Genomic DNA, 23363 nt, shown 5'->3' on the forward strand with positions numbered 1-23363 from the left:
GTAATTGCAACGTTGAAAATTTTGCCCCTCCTAGGCACCAAAATTTGTTTTCACTCTTAACATCCTGTAGCTTGCTCCCCAATTACATCGCAGGGCTCCTGGATGGGGGGATGTACGCCTCACAGCTGTCTCGAAAGAGCAGTCGCTTTGTCATTTCCTATTCCAAGTGCAAATTCGTCCTCACTGACAGTTACTGTGGGTCGGAATATCTGACGTACCTCAGCACTCTTTTCTATTCTCACCTTATTTGAGGCAGTCACCTGGTGAGAGACCCATTTGCACAGATTTGTTTCTTTGCTACATGCGCTCAAACTCTTTCCCAAGATGGGTTCCCTTCCTGCCTCTTGCTCGTGGTGTATCATAGTCTTGGTAAGAATGGTGGTGCTGGCCAGGCGTGGTGGCTCACACCTGTAATCCTAACACTCTGGGAGGCTGAGGTGGGTGGATCGCTCAAGGCCAGGAGTTCGAAACCAGCCTGAGCAAGAGTGAGACCCCCGTCTCTACTAAAAATAGAAAGAAATTCATTGGCCAACTAAATATACATATAGAAAAAATTTAGCCGGGCATGGTGGCACATGCCTGTAGTCCCAGCTACTCAGGAGGCTGAGGCAGGAGGATCGCTTGAGCCCAGGAGTTTGAGGTTGCTGTGAGCTAGGCTGACGCCATGGCACTCTAGCCTGGGCAAGAGAGGGAGGTTCTGTCTCAAAAAAAAAGAAAAAGAAAAGAATGGTGGTGCTGCTACTTCTACTACTATTAGTAACAGATATGCTACATTCCGCCATTAGCAGACCTTATGAGATATTATGAGATTATAGATAGATTGATAGATATTTTTCATCCAAGATTCCTGAGTCATAACTCCTAGAGCCCTTGTTACAGTCTTCTGTTATAATGTCAGGATGCTTTAGGCCTCAGAAAACAGAATCTCTCTCCCACTCTCTCTCTCTGACCTTCTCCTGATGTCCTTTCACCTGCCCAAGGCAGGACTCTAATCTGATTGTGGATCATAAGACTCTCTTCCAGATAGGGGCCTGCCTCTTAACCCTGGAGGAAGGAATACTACACAACAGAGGCCAAGAAGGGTCTGCATAGACAGGCCTTGACTTTAGATCATACCTTTTTTGTCCAATCACATTTCGACACTGTCATCCATGCTTCAAACAGGGACAACCAGTGAAGTCTCCACAAAAGGCACAAAATACAGGGTTCAGGGAGCTTCCAGATAGCTGACCAGCTGGAGGTTCCCAGAGGGTGGCACACCCGGGGAGGGCATGGAAGCTCCGTGCCCTTCCCCCACACCTTGCCCTCTGCATCCCTTCATCTGTGTCCTTTGTAATGTCCTTTATAATAAACCAATAAGTGTGTTTCCCTGAGTTCTGTGAGCCACTGTAGCAAATTAATCAAACTCAAAGAGGACGCTGTAGGAACCTCAACTTGAAGCGGGTCAGTCAGAAGTTCCAGGGGACCAGACTTGCAACAGGTGGGAAGTGGGGGGCAGTACTGGGGACTGAGCCCTCAGGCTGTGTGGTCTGATGCCATCTCCAGAAAGTGTCAGAATTGAATTGGAGGACAGCCAGCTGGTGTCCACTGGAGAAATGACCGCTGCTTGCTGGTGGGGAAACCCCCCTACAGTTGGTACTAGAAGTCTTCTGTGTTGACTGCTGTGATGAGTAAGAGAACAGGAAAGAGCACTGTGAGCCTGTGCTTGTTTTCCACTCCCACCATGCCAAGCGGTTTACATGCCCTATATCATTTTACCTCCACAATCCCTCAGGTGGATGCTCTCACTAAAACCACTTCACATTGTCTAGGTTAGGTGAAAGAAAAAACAATAACAACAACAACAACAAAAACCACTTCACAAACAAGGCAACTGGGGCTTAGAGGAGTTAAGGACGTTACTCCTAGTCACTAGATGAGATTGAAACCCAACATGGGCTCTACTACTCTAAGAAGAACCTTGATGTGGTGATTTTAAAATGTATGGAAAAACTCTCTGACCTTCCCCCTTCAGAAGGTGGAGCCTAATTCCCCATATTTAGTGACTTACTCCTAAAGCCTACAAATGAGACTATATCATAAAAAGCATAGCTTCTGTCTGGTTCTCTCTCTTTCTCTCTTGGATTACTCACTCCGGGGTAAGGCAGCTGTCATGTGATGAGGACACTAGAGAAGGCCATGGAGAGGCCCACGTGGGGAGAAACTGAGGCCTCCCACTAGCCACCACCACCAACTTGCCAGCCAAGTGGGTGCTCTGCCTCACAGAGGATCCCCAGCCCTGGGGAAGCCTTCAGATGGCTACAGCCCTGATGACATCTGGATTGCAAGCTGGTGAGACCCCAAATCAGAAATGCCCAACTACGTTGTTCCCAAATTCTTCACCCACAAAATGTATGAGAAGTAATAAAAGTTTAATAAAATTTTTAATAAAAATTATTTTTAAAATAATTAAAATTAAAATTAATTTAAAATTTTAAAATAATTTATTTTAAAAAATATTTTTAATAAAAATAAAAGTTGTTGTTTTAAGCCAAACTTTGATGGTCACTCAGCAATAGATAACTAGCATGCCTGACTTTTAGTTGGTTTCCATATTAAAACTGAGGTCCTAAAACTACATTCTAACTCATTTTTGCAACTAAGTATTGTCCACAGATAGCTCAGAGGGAACTTTCCAGTAAAAGCAGCCATCATAAAGCTATCAGTATGGTTAAGAATATAAAAAAAGTATAATAAAACATCATCGCCAACAAAATGGTCAGCAGGAAGTATTTAAGAAGAAGAGTACTGATGTCTGCAATTGACTTCGACATACATTTAAAAATAAGATGAGGCCAGGCGTGGTGGCTCACGCCTGTAATCCTAGCACTCTGAGAGGCTGAGGCGGGCGGGTTGCTCAAGGTCCGGAGTTCGAAACCAGCCTGAGCGAGACCCCGTCTCTACTAAAAATAGAAAGAAATTAATTGACCAACTAAAAATATATATACAAAAAATTAGCCGGGCATGGTGGTGCATGCCTGTAGTCCCAGCTACTTGGGAGGCTGAGGCAGGAGGATCACTTGAGCCCAGGAGTTTGAGGTTGCTGCAAGCTAGGCTGACACCACGGCACTCACTCTAGCCAAGGCAACAAAGTGAGACTCTGTCTCAAAATAAATAAATAAGATGAATAAATGATTAGGTTGAAAGGTGGGTAGATGGAAAAATGTACGGTAGAGCAAGTCTAGCAAAATGTTAATGACAGGCCATAAATAGTGGGTATAGGAGTGTTTACTATGAAATTTTTCAAGTTTTGTGTATATTTGAAATTTTAATAATAAAATGTTAGGAAAATATTCAGTATGTCACCTTTGAATGACCTCTGGTATCAATTTTTGCTTCTCTTTGATAAATAAATATTTATTTAGCACCTTCTAGGTAGCAGGTTGTCCCAGGTAGTTGGGATATAACATGAACCAAAGACTATGCCTTAGTAGATCTGACAGTCTAGCTTGGAATCTGCATTCTTACATTTTATTTTCTCAAGTGATACTTCAGTCCTCAGATTCTTTTAATCAGATTCCTTCATGCTCCAAGCAAGAAAATACATATGCCAGGAAAAAGCATATCATAAGCTTATAAATGGCATAGAATTATAAATATTTCCTGTTTTAAAATACGATAGTGGATGGAATTGCTGTTTATGATTTGGATATAGTTTGATCATTTTTAGAGGCATAGAGGCCCCAGAACAGATGGTAGATTGAAGACTGATGTCAAATGAAATGAAGCAGAGGCCTGAAGCTAAACAGGCCTACTAACCACAAGGAGGCCACCTAGTCAGAGAGTTAGAATTAATACCTATGTGTTAACACCAAAAGCATTTTAGTCCATCTCCTACTCCATCCTCCTTCAGGGAGCTGACAGTGACTCAAGAGGAGATGTTATTGTCTTTCTGCTCCTTTGGGTTACCTTAACTAATTTGCTTTTTCAGCTTTCCCCCGTTATAAACCCCACCTCCCCACATGTAAAACTAGGTAATTTGGGATCCTCAAAGACTCAGTGCTAATCCCAGTACAAGAAAATCAGAGATGACGATATAAGCACAAGGCCTCACTACATGCCTCTAGGTGGCGCTCCAGAGTCCTGAGGTGTCAGTACAGCCCTCCTGCTCCCTTGTTAACAGTGGGGACCCGTAATGAGAGGGAGACTGGAGAAAAGGTTGTGGATTTTAAGCCACCTTTTTGAAATTTTCTCTCCCTGTGCCAGACCTGGAATGGGTTATAACCTGCTTGCCACAGCAGAGTGGACGCCAGGAGGTAACAGAAGCTCCTGCATCTCTGCTGGTCAACTGCCTTCAACTTCGTGGGTCCACAGTTACTGGAAAGGGTTCCCAGAATTGGTAATAAATACAATGGTTCCCTGATAAGTGACTTCCATGTCTCTTATATAGGAAGTAATTATTTATCCAGAGAGATTCTGGACTCCTACTCCTTGGCCTGAAGGCACAGAGCAGTTCGAAGGGAAAGTGCAGTTCCCATAGTTGGAGACTGTCCAGCAGCAGGACAAGAGTCCAGGAGTCGACAGTATCGAGGGGCTTTGATCACCAAAACACCAATCAGCTGCGTTGGGCATGTTGACTTTCAATTATGCTAAGTCTATTTTGAGTATACATAAATGCAAACTGTCCGAGTAGAAGAGAGCTCTCTGCCCAGGGTACACAAGGAAGGCATGTTCAAAAAGATCCTTGCTGGATGATAAATAAGGATTACTTACTCTAATCTGGGCCATTTAAAGCCATTTCACCCTCTCTGAAAGTTTCATCACTTTAAGGAAAATGAAATAACACAATAGTATTAATCCTCATATACTTCATGAATAATGCCAGTTACTAAAAGACAAATTTTCAAAATAAAATGGAGAAATTTAAGATGATAGGCTCTATTAAAAATACATTAGTACTTAAACTTTAAAAACATTTCTTTTTTTCTTTATTTATTTTTTGAGACAAAGTCTCACTCTGTTGCCTAGGCTAGAATGCGAATGCCGTGGCGTCAGCCTAGCTCACAGCAACCTCAAACTCCTGGGCTCAAGCAATCCTCCTGCCTCAGCCTCTCGAGTAGCTGAGACTACAGGCATGTGCCACCATGCCCGGCTAATTTTTCTATATACTTTTGGTTGGCCAATTAATTTCTTTCTATTTTTAGTAGAGATGGGGTTTCGCTCTTGCTCAGGCTGGTTTCGAACTCCTGACCTTGCACAATCCTCCCGCCTCGGCCTCCCGGAGTGCTAGGATTACAGGCGTGAGCCACTACGCCCGGCCTAAAAACATTTCTAATTAAATAATGACCACCCCCTCGTTTTAAGTTGGATTGGTTTGCAAAGAGAATAAAATAAATTTTCCTACCATATTTTGTACAAAAAATAATCTTTATATTAAGCATCAGTTATGATTTTATTTACTTCTTATTGCCTGCTATATTAGTGTCTCAAAGTAAAAACAGTGAGTAAATCAGGTATTAAAGGCATTTATTTTAATGCAGCCTTAAAATTTTCACATTTTCCAGTAAAAAGTCATGAAAATATTAAAAGTAATTTAAGATACTACATTTACAAATATCAGAATGCAAGTGCACTTTAAAAGTTGGTTCTCCTTTTTCTCATTGTCAAGAATGCTCACACAAACATGGTGAACATTCTAAAACCTGCAGGACTTTCTGTAAGAAATGTGGCAAGCATAAACCCCACAAAGTGACACAGTACAGGAAGGGCAAGGATTCTCTGTATGCCCAGGGAAAGCGGCATTATGACAGGAAGCAGAGTGACTATGGTGGGCAGGCTAAGCTGATTTTCCGGAAAAAAGCTAAAACTACAAAGAAGATTGTGCTGAGGCTTCAATGTGTCAAGCCCAACTGCGGATCTAAGAGAATGCTGGCTATTAAGAGACGCAAGCACTTTGAACTGGGAAGAAATAAGAAGAGAAAAGGCCAAGTGATCCAATTCTATGCGTCTTTTGTTTTAATATGAAGACGATAAAATCTTGAGGTTATGTTAAAAAAAAATGGTTCTCCTTTAAAATCCATAAAAATGCAGAACCTTCTATTTTTGCCAAGCATATGAAATCTGCCCAGAGACTTTATGACTAAGTCTTTAAAACTGTGCTTTACTAAAAAGGGATATACTCTTAAAAATAATCTTTAGCAAAGCTTTCAATATATATGCTATATCTACATATAACAGGAATGCCATAATATTAATACTAAAGGCAAATATCAGATGTCAGAGTTAGTATTTCATATACTTAAGAGAATTACAGTAGCCAGATGTCCAACTGATGATAGATCAGACCAGTAGAGTTTCATACCAATATTATTAGAAGGAGTTCTTTTGCCCTAGACCTGGCCTTCTCTCAGCTTTTCTACACTTCTGGTCTGTGAAATTGCAAAATCCTTTGAGGAAACCAGACAGTTACTATGCTTTAAGCTATGATTCCTGAACTTAAATCCCATCCTCCTTCTGCTATAGGGCAATTATATTACACAGGATTTATTTTAATCTTAACCAATGGAACACCCTTTCAACAGGTATGCACGCAGGCACTGGGGCCAGCATCTCCTGTTTTAGGTTATATTAATGCAATCTAAAGTTTTATTGTCATAAAGATTATAAGGTTTTTCCCCACTTCTACCTGCTTATGCCTTTTTTCCCTCCATTTTCTATTTTTTTTTTCTTTAAACTTTTTCCCAGAAGAACTCCACTTTCTACTGTTAGCAGCAATAAATTTCTTGGGAAGGAAAGTACAAACATAATAAATACATAAGAAACAAAATAAGCCACAGCATGTTAAGTAATTTTTATAAAGTGCTGTTTGGGAGTACAGTATGCTCTAGGAATTCCCCAAAATGCGTGTGGTTTCTGAATGTGCTTGATAGTCATCTGCTCTCAGAAAAGAATAACAAATTGCAACTCTTGTTGGATGCTGTGGTTTACAATATTACACATTAAACAGGCAAAGCTCCAAAACAAAGCATGGTAATAAAAGTACAAAATTCTAAGTCAAAGCCATGGGAAGTAAGATTAGTTCACAAACAGCATTTAATAATCAGGTTTTATGAATCTCTCAACAAAGTAATAACACCGTTCCATTTCTATAGCAAATTTTACAAGACTTTCACATCTCATTTCACTCCAGGGTGTCCCTATGAGACAGAGATGGTATCCTTTATTCTCTCTTCCAGAGCCAGGGCCAGGGCAAAGTGAGTTAGACAATTGTCTCAGAGGCAAAATTTAAGGGAGCACCAAAAAACTCATTAATCAAGAAAATAATATTGTAATACAATATTTTAAAATATAATTAATGCAAAAACTTATGAACCAAAAAAAGTCAAAGTTTTAAACCAAGACAAGATCAGTATTCCAGATTTTTCCTTCTACCTCAGGTTCCAATGTGGCTCAGCATGTCACTGCCCTTTCCAAGGACAAAGAAACTGAGGAACAGAGTGTTAATTCTACACTCAAGACTGTAAGACTCATTAAGGCAGAAACAGAACTAAACCAGCCTAGGTTTCTGCGCTAATTGTCCAGACACTTTTACCCCAGTGAAGTTCTCTAGTTTACAAGAGGAAAATCCCTGCTACGAGTCTGAAGAGCCTAATTAATAATCAATCTCCCTTAGGCAATATTATTAATAATCTGAAGGCTGAGCTAAACTCAAGCCAAACTCACAAGACATGTAAATCAATATAAAGGCCAACAAAATCTGAATTTATTTAATTCACTGATGATATGTATTTCATTTGCAAATTTTTTAAATGGATACTTACTGATGGAAGAATAAGTGTCTTGAAAGAGCCTAAAAGGAAAACAAGGAAGAAAACAGAGTTGTCATAATTTGAATATGATATTGTAATACAGAACCTATAAAACTTTCCTAATGTTCTTCAAGGTGTAGATGGAATCATAAACTTATTTGGTCAAACCAAAATAGTTTTATTAATGGCCAGAACACCTGAAAATTTATTATTAATACATATCTTTGTACCAAACAATTAAGAATCAGGATTAAAAGGGTATCAGTGGGTGAACCAAAAAAAAAGTAAGTTCTGCTTCTCTTTGCCATTATCATTCTTGTTAACATTACTGCTGCTGCTGTTGCTATTTTAAGGTTATACATGCTTGAGAGATATTTCATACAGTACACAGAAATAACCTGAGATTTATTTCTTATGTTCTCATAGCCTCATGATAAAGGAAGAAAAGGAAGGCATTAGCCATGTCAGGGGTGAGCTGGGACTCATAACTGACTCATGAGCATTGGGGTGATGCAGACTTTTTTTCATGTAATGTTTCTAAACATAGAATTGCTAATTTTAACTCACACCAATTTTTCATTAGATCCATGCATTTCAAGGGAAAAATGGTTTCAAGTTAAAAATAAAACAATGTTTCGAAGTTCCCATCAGAGGTAACGACAGGCCCTCAATTCCTCATTCCCTTAAAAATTATTTTTTAGGCTGGGCAAGGGGGTTCATGCTTATAATCCTAGCACTCTTGGAGGCCGAGGCGGGCAGATCGCTCAAGGTCAGGAGTTCGAAACTAGCCTGAGCAAGAGCAAGACCCTATCTCTACTAAAAAATAGAAAGAAATTAATTGGCCAACTAAAAATATATAGAAAAAATTAGTCAGGCATGGTGGTGCATGCCTGTAGTCCCAGCTACCTGGGAGGCTGAGGCAGGAGGATTGCTTGAGCCCAGGAGTTTGAGGTTGCTGTGAGCTAGGGTGATGCGATGGCACTCTAACCCAGGCAACAGAGTGAGACTGTCTCAAAAATAATAATAATAATATTTTTAAGAGTGTCAAAATGAACGAGACAGACATGGTCCCTCTCCTCCTGAAAACAACATAGGTCTACACACAGGAGCAGACAGGCACCAACCAGAGCATGGGACAGTACAGAGCAGCAGGGTTACACAAGTGGCCTCTGGAATCAGACCACAGAGGTTCTGTTATGAGTTTACCACGTACTAGCCCTTTCCTTAAACAGGTTACCTGATTCTCTAGCTCACTTTTTTCATCCATAAAATGAGGATGCAAACAATCATACCAATCTCTTAAGGTGGTTGTGAGGAATAAATATACTGATGCCTATAAAGTATGTAGGACAGTGCCCAACATACAGGAAACACTTGATATATGTTAGCCACTATAGTGTCAGAGAGCTTGAGGAATTATCCATGGGGGACGTGAGCATTCCCCTATGACAACGGTCTTCAAATTTTTATAATGGAAAACTCCACCAACAAAAACATTTAGTACGCATGACCAATATAGAAGTAGATTTATAAAGCTATATACGTGCACTTTCTCAATCAAAGGATTAAATATTAGAAAACCTTAATTGCTTAGTTTTTCTCAATAAAATAATAGAAATGAAAGTTAATACATATTCTACCTTCACCCTTATAAATGGTCTTGCACACTCCCGGGCATGTGCACACCCACTTCAAAGACCACCACCCTAGGGGGCCTCACTGAAATACAAGTATGTTTTTAGGAGCCGATAAGTGATTCATCACCATCACTTATCACCTAGCACAGATCACTGCATTCAACAACTGTCACCATGAGAAGCAAAAAGGAGGACTCTCAAACAATAGGACATTAGACGAAAAGTATTTTGAAAGGTGAAGTAGGAAGAAGAATTGAACAGATAAATGTAGTTCAACGTGGAAGGGCTACAATAGAGGTAGGATAAGGAGCACTTTGCAGGGAAAGCACCCAGAGAAAATGCTGCCAGTGTCTGAGATTGTAGTATGAGGACAAATTAGCCAGGTGAAAAAGAAGAGGAGCAGCAAGTGCAAAAGCAGGAGAGGCCAATGGTAGTCCACTACAGCAAAGAGCTGGGTGAGCAAAGATCACAGGTGAGGACACAGTCACAGAGATGAGGCTGGGCCAGACCAAGAAAGGCTTTTTGGACAAGTTGGGCCCTTGCCAGGATTGTCCCAGGTGACACTGTCATCCCAGAACCCTGATTTAGCATTTGTCTTGGATCCTTTTTGGGTTAGCAATATGTTATTATGGAATGAGTTTAATTTGCACATGATTTAACTTTGAAAATATTTTATTCTTTTTTTTTTCAGTTGACAAGTAAAAATTGTATATATTTATGGTGTACAACATGATGTTTTAATATATGTATCTTGTGGAATGCCTAAATCAAGCTATTTAACATATGCATTACCTCACATACTTATCATTTATTTGTAAGGAGAACACTTAAAATCTACTCTCTTAGCAAGTATACTGTATATTGTTAAGTATACTGTATATTATGTATATTATGTTAAGTATACTGTATATTGTATACTTATAGTATACTGTATACTATAAGTATACAGCATACTTATACAGTACTGTATACTTATAGTATACAGTATACTATATATTGTTCTTAGTATACTGTATATTGTTATTCAAGTATACTGTATATTGTTATTAATAACTGTAGTCACCCTGATGTACAATAGACCTCTTAAAATTATTCCTCCTAACTGAAATTTTATGTCCTTTGACCAACATCTTCCCAATTCCCTTACCTCCGCCCTCTGGTAATGACAATTTTACTGTGTTTCTGTAAGTTCATCTTTTTTACATTCCACATATAAGTGAGATCATGTGGTATTTGTCTTCTTATAACTGGCTTATTTCACTTAATATAATGCCCTAGCGGTTCATCTATGTTGTCACAAATAAAAGGATCTCCTTTTTTAAGGCTAGATAAATAGTATCCTATTGTGTATACACTCTATTTTTTCATCCATTTATCCGCTGATGAACACTCGGGTTGATTCCGTACCTTGGCTGTTGTGAATAATGCTTCAGTGAACATGAGAATGCAGATCTCTCTTCAACATACTGATTTCACACCCTTTAAATACATACCTAGTTGTGCTTTGGGAACATCTTAACTTGTGGGAAGAAACTTCTGCTTCTCACTTTTAATGGGATAGACACATTTCTATACTAAACTGAAATGAAATTAAAAAGCCTTAGGATATGGCAACAACTAAACTTGGTGAAACTTTCAAAAGATCCTTAAGTAGAGACAATTTACTTGGCAAATTCTGTCTTGTAAAAATATTTGTTGAAGAGAGGCATGGGGCTCGCCAAGCAAAAAGGCAGATTCTGTAAAATATTTAGTCTGAAGCATTTAAACATTTCAATATGGGGAGAAAAAATGGAATTGATAATATTGTCTATATAACAAAATTTGCTCTGATCTTACCAAGTACCTCAGCACATGTAAAGAGAATGTTTTCTCAATTAACAATATTATGGTTGGCCTGGCATGGTGGCTCACACCTGTAATCCTAGCACTCTGAAAGGCCAAGGTGGGAAGATTGCTTGAGCTCAGGAGTTCGAGACCAGGTTAAGTAAGAGTGAGACCCTCTCTCTCTCTCTTTCTTTCTCTCTCTCTCTGTCTCTCAAAATAAATAAATAAATAAAAATATTAAGGTCAGACAACTCGAACATTAAAATAGATAATAGGTTAAAACCTACCGAGTAAAACAAGACTCTATGAGCTCATGCTGCTATATAATTAAATAAATGACTAAATGAGGAAGAAGAATAAGTTCTTTACCATAGAATTCCAACTACTAAAAGTAGAAGGAATCATCGAATTTGAAAATTTCACAGCTATCACAGTAGTAACTGATTTAAGCAAGAATCACCAACCAATCTAGTCTGTATGAGCTGGGTAAGAATCATGAGAAATAATAAACCATTGTTCTAATCTACTAAATTTGGGGTTGGCTTGTTTCACAGCAATAGATAACGGGAGGACTTCTGAAGCAAGGAAGCCTTTAACTAGCAAAACTCTAAAGCTGCGCAATCCTATACAGGAGCCTCTAGATACGTTTGGCTATTGACTCAGAAAAATAAGCAGGAAGTATAAAATACATCCCATATTTCTATTAATAAGATTAACAACCAGAAACAAACAATGTAAAATATCTCATCAATAATTGTTATAGTGATTACATGTTGAACTGATAATATCTATGAATTATTGCATTAAATAAAATATACTATTAAAATTAATTTCACCTGTTCCTCATTACCTTTTTGATGTGGCTACTAGAAAATTTTCAATTCCTTATTTAGTCAAATTATATTCTACTGGACAGCACTGGTCTAGAGCATGAGAGACTTAAATCTTTGCTTAGAAATAATAAAACCACCAACAGTTCTGATGGAATACAATTTTTAAATTTTTTGAATAAAATAATAGATAATATTTATAGAGTATTCTAAAAGCATTATATATATATATATATATATATATATATATATATATTAATTGGTCTAATCCTCACAACAATTATTCTTATTTTACAAATGAGAACCCTGAGTCACAGAAACGTGCCTTGTCCAGGGCCACACAGACAAGCAGTAGTGGCGCCAAGCTTCTCACCCGCGTAGCCGGCTCCTGGGTCCGAGCTTTAAACCACTGCTCAGCACTGACTCGGTACACGAAGCAGTGGTGCTCTTGTTCTTTTAGTGTAAACACCTTTGATTACTGAAAAAGTGCCACAGCCTAGATAGCCTGCTGCGTATGTTGCTATCACCACTTCCTCAGTCGCCCTGGACTCCTTTCTCTCCTGCACTCTGTGTTAACCAGTCAGCAGACTCTGTGGATTCTCCTTCCACAACCCTTCCTTAGAGCTGCACTCTAAGCACTGCGACAGCGAAGCAAAATAATTTGTGTTTTACAAGTACTGTGTGTGTGTGTGTGTGTGTGACAGAATCTCACTCTGTTGCCCCAGCTAGAGTGCCATGGTGTCAGTCTCGCTCACAAACTCGTGGGCTCAAGCAATCCTCCTGCCCCAGCCTCCCAAGTAGCTGGGACTACAGACGTGCGCCACCATGCCCAGCTAACTTTTTTTTTCTTTATATTTTTAGTTTTCCGATTAATTTCTTTCTTTTTCTTGTTTGAGACAGAGTCTCATTTTGTTGCCCAGGCTAAATTGAGTGCCATGGCATCAGCCTAGCTCACAACAACCTCAAACTCCTGGCCTCAGGCAATCCTTTTGCCTCAGCCTCCCAGGTAGCTGGGACTATAGGCATGCGCCACCATGGCCAGCTAATTTTATATATATATATATATATATATATATATATATATATATATATATATTAGTTGGCCAATTAATTTCTTTCTATTTATACTAGAGACGGGGTCTCGCTCTTGCTCAGGCTGGTTTTGAACTCCTGACCTTGAGCAATCCGCCCGCCTCGGCCTCCCAGAGTGCTAGGATTACAGGCGTGAGCCACCACGCCCAGCCTACAAGTACTTCTTAAAAGAATAGAAAAACTAGAACATTTCCGAACTCTTATGTCCACACTACGTAGTTCTGACATGTTTGAAGTTAATTCCAAGATCTGACACATCCCTCTTCAGAGTTGAACAATAGCCAACACAGAGATGGTGATTACAATGCAGGTTTCTTAAAGAGGGCGCTGGGGCTGCGCACCTATAGAAAGGAAGGGGAGGAACAGGACTGGCGGGGAAAACAGAGGAGCTACAATGCAGGCTCCAAGGAGGCATCTACAGGGGCAGCTCAGAGGCAGCCTTGACCCTGGAGAGTCGTCCTGACCTGGGGCGAGAGACTGGACCTTTACACCTCATGTCAATCAGCAGATGATGGGGCCGCCCACAGGAGGGGTGCAGCCTTGGGTGAGGTGACTGTCTAGCTGATGCAATTGCCAAAAGGGGCTCTGAAGACGGTGGGCTGCCACACTCCCAACAGCTTGTGTTTTCTATATAGATTGGGGGGAATTCTGGGTGGTACAGCACAGAATCCACCACAGTGTCCCACATTGGAACAAAATAGAAAAAATTAAACTGCAAGAAGCTGCATCCCAACAAAACTGCACCCTGCATTATGAGAGTTACTTATTTGTCATTACTTTAGGATAAATCACCAGGGGTTGACTATTTTCCCTGCCCAGTGACTGGAGGAAGCAACGAGCTTCCTTTCTACCCAGATGTGACATACAGACCCATCAGCGAATTCACAAAGGCTAAGAAGAGGTGGAGAGGGCTGGTAATTTATTTTTGTCCAAGTGACACCAGCAAAGAGAAAGTAAAAACCAGCTGGGAGTCCACAATCCAAATAAATCTCATAGGTTGATTAACTGAAGTACAAGTATTTCGGCAATTCAAAACAAGCTGGCCAGATTTGAAGTGCAGGAAATCTCATTTCATAGCAGAACTTTTTTTTTTTTTTTTTGGTGCAGCTCTTAGTTGAGTCAAACCTTTGCAGGATTGTCTCACTAGAGAGAAGTTGGAAGAGAGGCTCAACTGCATGTCTGGGTCCCACTGCGCAGACCCGTGACCACGTCTGTTCACAGACCCAGAAAAGGTATTGAGCCAGAAATAGAAGCTCCACCCAAAAACCAGAGTGTAGGGGACAGAGATGTCCCACCCACCTCTAGTTCTTGCTGGATCCAGGAAGTGACTTAGGAAATGTGTAGAGAGATCCAATTAAGGCCCACTTACTGGTCTTGTGTCCTCATTACAAGGTCATCTTTAAGTATGTGACATTTTTTCCAACTTGTCTTCCCTTTAAGTTTACAAATACAGTTTGGAATTTCCTAGGCACTTATTTTGTCCCAGCACAGAACTTATTTGAAAGTCCTAACAGTCTAGCAACAATTTACACCACCAAAACCCAAAATTGGGGGCGGTGGGGGCAGTGTAGATGAGCGAGAAATAATAATCTCTTTCTCTGCTGTTGCTAGGTTGAGAATTAAATAGATAGTATTTGCAAACTGTTGTGAACATTTTTTTCCCTTTTAGAGAGGCTCCACCTAGACAGGGGAAAAGAGTCACCACCTCTTGAAAGCTAGCAAGGCACAGCTTTTAAATCACTAACTAAAGACACACTGTTACATAAAGTGCTTCTCAGAGTTATTGTAAATAACTTTGTAAAACTCCGATTATGTTTGTGTGTAGCCGGAGAAAGTCAATCTCAAAACGCCTTCAAATGCTTTTTCCTTCCCCACACTCCCTGAGCAACTCAAAAGAAACCTTGTTTGAAGTCTTCACACTTGGCACAGCCTGAGAACTGGCCATTTGATTTACAAATAGAGTCAAAGCTATTTTTAAATTGTGTAATAAGCATACACAAAAACTAACCTTTCCTTAACTTTCTAAATACACTCTATAATATCATATGCTGCCTCTTCTAACATCTGTCCTCACCAAATAGCTCTGGAGAATCACTGAAGGGAAGGAGTAGTGTATAATTGGAAATCCAACTAGGTCCAGAAATACTCTATGAAAAAAAAAACATGGGTTTTCCAGTATATGTGCGCCGAATTAGTGTCTGCTGCTTAATTATTTTTGGCAACCCTTTGCTCTTCAGTCATATGCAGTAATAAACTTAAATGTATTATCACCTTTTTAGCTGGACATTTTGGCCTATTTACCAATTTATTAAATATTTTCTCATTATTCATCATTTTCTTTGATCTGCAGAGGGACAAAGTGATAAATGGGGTTTTCCAACACAAATCTGTGGAAAACAAAACCTTAAAATATGACGTTTCTGCTTCACAGAAACTTTAAGGCTAAACAACTATTCAGTGAATTCACAATCTATATAGAAAACCTAAGTATTTCAAGCAAAACAAAACAAAACAAATCTCCTTTGGTCCCTCACAGACTCTTTTCTTTCTCTCCTGTGTCCCCTTGATTACAAATATCTCAATAAATATGAGTTACATAAACAATGTTTTGCACCATTTAGACCACTGACCAAAAAGCAAAAACCCCCTAAAAGTAAAATAAATAAAATGGTACAATATAAACTCAATGGTAAGTTAAATACAAATGAAAAACCAAGAGTCAAGCAAGGTTCTTGGCTGCTAAACATATAGGGCATTTGTAATGACAGGTGGGCAATCCACAGCCTACAGACCAAATCTGGCCCGTGCCTGTTTTTTATACAGTTTATAAACTAAGAATGGCCGGGCGTGGTGGCTCACGCCTGTAATCCTAGCACTCTGAGAGGCCAAAGTGGGCGGATCCCTCAAGGTCAGGAGTTCGAAAACAGCCTGAGCAAGAGCAAGATCCCATCTCTCCTAAAAATAGAAAGAAATTAGTTGGCCAACTAAAAATATATAGGAAAAAAATTAACCGGGCATGGTGGCACATGCCTGTAGTCCCAGCTACTCGGGAGGCTGAGGCAGAAGGATTGCTTGAGCAATCCTTGTTTGCTCAAGGAGTTTGAGGTTGCCGTGAGCTGGGCTGACGCCACAGCACTCTAGCCAGGGCAACACAGTGAGACTCTGTCTCAAAAAAAAAAACCACATGTGGCTAGTGGCTACCATACTGGATCTGGATGGTGCAGCCCTAAAGCATTACCTCATTTAATCCTTGCAACCATGCTATGAGGTAAGTACTGTGATGCTATTGTACAATTTCAATGTGGATCCACAGCACCCATTCTGACCCACCGCACCTCCCAAACAGTACAGGACAGACCCAGCTATTCTTTCCAAAACAGTAGTACAAACACAACCTCATATTCCCTCCCTGCCCCTCCTCCATGGCTCCCTGCACTTTCATGTTACTATTTTGATACACCCACTCTTTCATCTTTTCTCTCTTCTCCATGTTGTTATCACCTCGAGCCCCTCTACAGTCATGGAGGCAACCATTCCTCTTCACCCCAACAGAATCATCTGCAGCATTCATACCACACTCCCCACTCCCATGCCCATGGCAGACACAGCTAATCCAGTAAACCCAGGTTTGACTTGAAACTGTCAACACAGCACTCCAACAACCTATCGACTCGAGTTGGCACATGCAATGAAGCCTACTTTGCAACCTCTACCATCAACTACAGTTGGCACACGAAATGAAGCACAGGGACAAGAACTTTGTGTGGTCTCCAAATATTTACATTACCCGGCATTGTGCCATATACAATCTGGTACCTAATGAATGTTTGAAATGCTCAAAATAATAAAATGCTCTGTTGGTCTGTAAGAGCTTGGCCAAAAAGAAGAAGAAGAAAAAATAAATAAAAATGCTCTGTCTTAACTATATTCTTGAAGAGATTTAACACCTATTACACTGAAATTTAAGTTTATAGCCCTAAATCATTTTTGCCAGCTCCATTTTCATAAATTCCTGGCATGGCCCTACTAAAAGGAAGCTACCAGGTGCTGTTTAAAAACTTTCCTCCCTGTTTATTTTCAAGCTCTTTACTACTCTGGTTTTCAGATTTTAATTCATAAATCATTTCTTCAGAACTAAAGGCCCACAGACCTGCCCACTACCTACCTACTGCTACTCCCCACCCTAGATCTTCTTTGACCAGTGTCACCCTGAGCCTTGCAGGGGAAGAAAGTCAATGCAAAGAATTTCCCTGAGCGAAGTGAAGAGTAGAAGAGATGAAACAAGACCAGGATCCACTATAATCTTCCTCCCCAAGTTCTGTCACTGTACCTTTGGCATGATGGTCATCTCAGCCCAGACCAAGAGACAGTGAGTCACATTCCACTTCTCACACTGATAACCGCGGCAGTAATCAAGAGACCCTCTCAAGCTTCCACTGAAGCTTAGCGCCATAAACAGCCCTTTCCTCCTCTCTCCTCCCTGCGCTTCCTCCTCTGGATTCCAACACAAGTCCCAGCCTTCGTGTTCCAGTTTCCCACCATTCAGCAGTGACCCAGTTTGGGGCAACCCCAGGGAACTTCTCCAATCCTGTGTTTCTCTCTCCAATGTGCCACTGCTTTTAACGTTCCCCCCCACTTCCTATAAAGTGATGGCCAGATCTGTGCAGTTTAAAGGTACGTAGATAACTATGGCAAAGTTCTCCTAGAACTGTATTTCAACTTTACTCTTCATCTCAATCTCATACCTAAAAATATTTCTTTCCTGACTTATTCTCCTCTATTTTTTTTTCTTTCACCAAAAGAAAAAGTACAAGTTGTTTTTTTTTTAAAGATAATCCACTCACCTCTGCCCCTAATCCTGAACCCACCACTTGTGGCCCCTCCCATTTGCATTAACCACTTTTACCTCTCTGCTGGGCCCTTTCAGAGACCATTCACCTATCTCCCTTCAACCGCCAAACTTCTGGAAAGAGTGGAATCCCTTTCTAATTATATTTTGATACCATCCATTTATTTCTTAAAACTTGCTTTTGCTCCCAACATTCCACTTAAAACTATTCACTGAAGGGTCACCAATGTTCTGTCCTCTGTCCTGCTCTTCTCTGACCTTCTGAGATACTTGATACTAATGAAACCTTCCTTCTTAAAACTTTTTCTTCCCTTGGTTTCTGAGACATCTCACTGTTTTCAATCTACCCCTCTCTGACTGCTCACTGTCTACCCCTGTCATTAACTTATTTTCCTCCTCCCAAGCTTCTCTTATCAGTCTTTATCTTTTTTTTTTTCTTCTGAGACAGAGTCTCTCTCTGTTGCCCAGGCTAGAGTGCCGTGGTGTCAGCCTAGCTCACAGCAACCTCAAACTCTTGGCTCAAGCAATCCTTCTGCCTCAGCCTCCCGAGTAGCTGGGACTACAGGCATGCGCCACCACGCCCAGCTAATTTTTTCTATATATTTTTAGTTAGCCAACTAATTTCTTTCTATTTTTAGTAGAGATGGGGTCTTGCTCTTGCTCAGGCTGGTCTCAAAATCCTGACCTGAGTGATCTTCCCACCTCAGCCTCCCAGAGTGCTAGGATTACAGGCGTGAGCCACCACGCCGGCCTCAGTCTTGTTCCTTCCATAAGCTCTGTCTCTCCTGCACATCTCGTGTGTTCCCAGGACTCCAACTATTGTTTGCCTCTATGAAAACAATGCCTTAAGCTCTCTGCCCAGCTACACTTTCAAAACTATCTGCTGGACATCTCCGCCTGGATGTCTCCCCAAACTCACATCCAAAGCAGAATGAACCATCTTTTCAGAAAACACATAAACAAATGCCTATCTCCTTCTCATGACTGCCACTCCCAGCCAGCAGCTCTGGCCTCCGGCACGCCCTTCCCTTCTCTAATATGGGAAATAACTGCTCCCTACAAATGCCAAACACGTCAGCAGAGGTGGGACATTTATGAATGGACATCTGTATAGCTCTGGAAGTCCAAGGTAACAGTACCAGGCACAGGGTGACACAGAAGAAGCACTATTTACAAACCACATTGAATTTTTTTTTTCTTTTTTTTTTTTTTTTTTGAGACAGAGTCTCACTTTGTTGCCCAGGCTAGAGTGAGTGCCATGGCGTCAGCCTAGCTCACAGCAACCTCAAACTCCTGGGCTCAAGCGATCCTTCTGTCTCAGCCTCCCGAGTAGCTGGGACTACAGGCATGCGCCACCATGCCCGGCTAATTTTTTCTATATATATTAGGTGGCCAATTAGTTTCTTTCTATTTATAGTAGAGACAGGGTCTCGCTCTTGCTCAGGCTGGTTTCGAACTCCTGACCTCGAGCAATCCACCAGCCTCGGCCTCCCAGAGAGCTAGGATTACAGGCGTGAGCCACCGCGCCCGGCCCCACATTGAATTTTTTATACAAACAAAAAGTAAAAACTGCTCCAGCTTCTGCACTTTTAACATTATATGTTGTCCTTCTGGAACCCCTGCATCTCCTCTAATGCCTCCCCTTCTCTTATTCCCCATGCCCCGTTCATTCATATTTCACATATGGCAAATATTCAAGAACCAATAAATTAATGGGGGGAAATGCCTTTAGTTTGAGCATGGTAAAGCCCGCTTCACAGAACATAAAGGATCAACAGTAACCCAGCCCCAATTCTTACAGGATCAGATTTCTATTTCCACCACAACCCTTCAGTGAGTCACCAGGACAGTGACTCATTCAGTGTTAGAGGAGGAGCAGCACATGTTTAACTTGGAGTTTAAAGAATCAGTTTGTTCGCTTTTAACTTCTCCCAATCATTGATTCACAGGGAAACCCCAAGACATGTATCTCTGCAGCTGAAGGTCACTACCAATGCTTAGGGTTCAGGGCTGCCTAAAGGCAAACACAGAAGCCCGGGAGGGGCCTTCCCTTAGCTGCCATGAATCCTCATTGCAGGCTTGTAAGGGCACGCCGCTCGCTCCCAGGCCTCCCAGTACTTGTCGAGTGCAACTTGTGGGATACTAGAGGGAAGTTGTTCTCATTTTAACCTGGCTAACAATCACCTGTGGGAATGGTGGAACATAAAGTTCACATTTCTGAACCTTACCCCTGTTTAGAGGAGGGCCATGAACCCGTATTTTTAATTTATGGCTTGCACCTTGAGAAACACAGCAACAGAATTTAGTTTTCAAAAGATCTATGATGCTCCTAGGCCTTATGCAGAATCATTAGTCCACAAAGAGCACCTCCACCTTGAGCTAAAACAAACTTGCACAAATACACAAGTATGCCTTTTTAAATGCTTTAGTTAGCCTTATTTTCTTCTGTATCAGAAGAATCAACATTTGCAAATATATCTTAGGTCCTACACACAGTTCTCCACATGTTAGGAAAGTCTCCTAAAGTAAAATGGAAACAGCATTGGACTGCAAATTTGGGAATCTGACATGTTTCCAGCTCTGCCACAAATAAGCTAGTAGACCTCAGACAAATCCCCAAACATCATGCCTCACCTCAGTCTCCTCAGCTATAAATTAGGTGATTGAATTGGCTTATCTCTGAGGTCCTCTCCACCTCCAAAACGCAATGAAGCTCAAAGTAAATTAAGAGGAGGGCTGTCATTTCATTTTGCAATTATTTAGATCCAAATTAGATTTTGTTAGGTCCAAGTCTAAACTACTGCAAGCAAATGTGAAAATGATTTTAGAGGAAGATGCCTATACAACATTACATCAATATCCCCAAATGAAGCAAACAAAAAATATTTCACTCTCTTCCAAGCAATGGAAAACCTTATGGTCTCTGGCCCTTAGACAGAACCAACTTCAAATTCAGGCTTCACCATTTACTAACTGGGTTAACCCAGGAAAATTAATTGTTCTCTCTAAGCCTCAGTTTCTTCACCTCCAAAGTGAAGATTAAGAGTGTCTACTTCATAGGGCTGTTGAAATTAAATACCGTGCATAAAGTCCTTGGCACTATGAGGAAACTAATATTTAATATGTTGAATCTCTTCCCATTCCTTCTTAGGAATGTGCCTTTTATAGAGTTCCCAGTTCAAGAACATCCAAATAGGTGATTAATAATTGCCTTTGACTCATAAATTATTGCTATTCTCTTCTAATAACAATAGCTCCCATTTTCTTGAACAATTCGTATGAGTTAAGTGCTTTAAATATGTTACCTCATCTAATCCTCACAATAACCATATAATTGTATAAGGCAGAAGCCACTATTTTTCAGGTGATGAAACTGAAGCCTGGTGAGATCATGACTGCCCACAAGCACACGACCACTAGGTGGAATGGCCAGCACCTGTCTCCAGGTAGCCTGGCTCCAGAGCCCAGGTGCATCGTGACTTCGCGTTGGCCCTTTATCTCAGGCACCACCTACCTATTAATACACACGACACACAATAGCAAAGACATGTGAATGAAGAGCCTACACCCTTTAAAAGTAATTCTCACGTAACTACAAGTTCAGACTGAGTTCTGCTGGCAAAGCTGCCTGTGAAAACCTGCCCTGGGAGATCTGCCCACACACTACACTAATTAATCTACTTTCATAAAGACCGTGGAACTGATTTTGATCTACGAGGCATGAAACCTATGTTCAAGAGCTTTGTTTCCATCAGAAAGCCATCTTAACTGAATGGGTGTTTTCTTTTTTTTTTGAAAAGTTTTTCAGCCAATATTTCAAATTTTTAAAATTTCCCACTCTTACTGAACCAAAATGGAAAAGTGAGAAAGACAATAAAGGACAAAACAGATTTCTTTTTTTTTTTTTGAGACAGAGTCTCACTCCATTGCCTGGGCTACAGTGCCCTGGCATACCCTGGCTCACAGCAACCCCAAACTCCTGGGCTCAAGCAATCCTTCTGCCTCAGCCTCCCAAGTAGCTGGGACTACAGGCATGGACAATCATGCCCGGCTAAGTTTTTCTATATATTTTTAGTTGGCCAATTAATTTCTTTCTATTTTTAGTAGAGATGGGGTCTCGCTCTTGCTCAGGCTGGTTTCGAACTCCTGACCTTGAGCCATCCATCCACCCGCCTCGGCCTACCAGAGTGCTAGGATTACAGGCATGAGCCACCGCGCCCGGCCCAGATTTTTAATTCTTAAAAAAAAAAAAAAACAAAAAGTAAACACTCCATGAGCTCTCCAAGATTTTAAGACAAAAAGAAAAAGCAAGTTATTAAAGGATATAGGCACACTCACAGAGCACATCTCACCCCAGTACCTGGATGAGAAAATGGACGTGGACTTGGCATCACAAAAAATAAATGGTATCTCCAGACCAGCAGGAACGCACCAGGAGATGCCCATGCAGAGTCCCCCAATTTTTCAGTTGGCATTTTCAGCTTAGTTTTTTTCCTTAAATCAGGAAACCAGTAACAATTAATTCATTCATTCATTATATAAAACCAGTGACAATTAATTCATTAAGGTGGGGGCGGGGAGGCTGTATTCCTTGTTACTTACAGTAAATCTTGTTCAGGAAAAATACTGAAAATTTACAAATGAAATACTGAAAACTGAAAAAATGAAAATGCTGAAAATTCACAAATGAAAATTTCAAACTGTAGAGAGGGGAAACCTTTGGTATTTTAGAAAACAGAAAATTGTGGTTTCGAAGACATCAAAAATAATTCCATTATCTCATATGCCATAACAAATGAGAAGATAGTTTTCATTTATGACCTGTAAATTCAAATGTTCTTAACTTTCTTTTTTCTTGATTTGGCATGGAACTCCAGGACAACCTCACAGTAAGAAAAGACATAAAAACCAATATGGATAAATATGTACAACTATTATGTATCTATAATAATTAAAAATTTTTTTTTTAAATTTTAAACCAATAAGGAAAGAGAGAAAGGGACTCACTCTCCACTCAACATTATGGTGTGACTTGACTTCAAATGCCAATAGCTGTTCCATCTTCTCTCCACTGGTAATTATTACCTGCTGAACTTTTACTATGTTTTGTCAGTTAGGTTTATTTAACTAACTCTTTCACACAAAGGAAGATACTATTATGAACATTGTTCTATTCACTACAGAGATGATGGTAATGACAGTGGTGGTGGTGATAATGACAGCTACATGTCACTACCTGAATCTCACCACTAAGGAGGCATTAAAACACCTTTACAGAATCCTGCTAAGTTTAGTAGAAACACTTCTTCTAAAGGGCCATGGGCTATTAATCATACACACACAA

At 40.4% G+C, this 23363-nt stretch overlaps 2 protein-coding genes across 2 annotated transcripts in view; one reads left to right on the plus strand and one right to left on the minus strand.

Annotated features, from left to right (window-relative positions):
* The window catches only part of CD109 (CD109 molecule), a 130610-nt gene that overhangs the window by 102589 nt on the left and 4658 nt on the right, over positions 1 to 23363 (minus strand). The window contains exon 3 of the mRNA XM_076003182.1: positions 7800 to 7828. Within this exon, the coding sequence (XP_075859297.1) occupies positions 7800 to 7828 (29 nt within the window). The remainder of the gene's footprint in view (positions 1 to 7799; positions 7829 to 23363) is intronic.
* On the plus strand, positions 111 to 6003 carry LOC105884646 (large ribosomal subunit protein eL42-like). The gene is made up of 3 exons (XM_076002761.1): positions 111 to 214; positions 4246 to 4295; positions 5648 to 6003. Exons 1-3 carry the CDS (start codon positions 111 to 113, stop codon positions 6001 to 6003), a joined length of 510 nt encoding a protein of 169 aa, XP_075858876.1.

Source organism: Microcebus murinus, chromosome 5, assembly GCF_040939455.1.
Source record: "Microcebus murinus isolate Inina chromosome 5, M.murinus_Inina_mat1.0, whole genome shotgun sequence".
Taxonomy (NCBI): domain Eukaryota; kingdom Metazoa; phylum Chordata; class Mammalia; order Primates; family Cheirogaleidae; genus Microcebus; species Microcebus murinus.

Coding starts and splice junctions, on each gene's coding strand:
- LOC105884646 (XM_076002761.1), top strand. CDS start 111: ATGTACGCCTCACAGCTGTCTCGAAAGAGCAGTCGCTTTGTCATTTCC. Junction 215..4,245: donor TGTGGGTCGGAATATCTGAC/GTACCTCAGCAC, acceptor TCCCTGTGCCAG/ACCTGGAATGGGTTATAACC. Junction 4,296..5,647: donor AGCAGAGTGGACGCCAGGAG/GTAACAGAAGCT, acceptor CTCATTGTCAAG/AATGCTCACACAAACATGGT.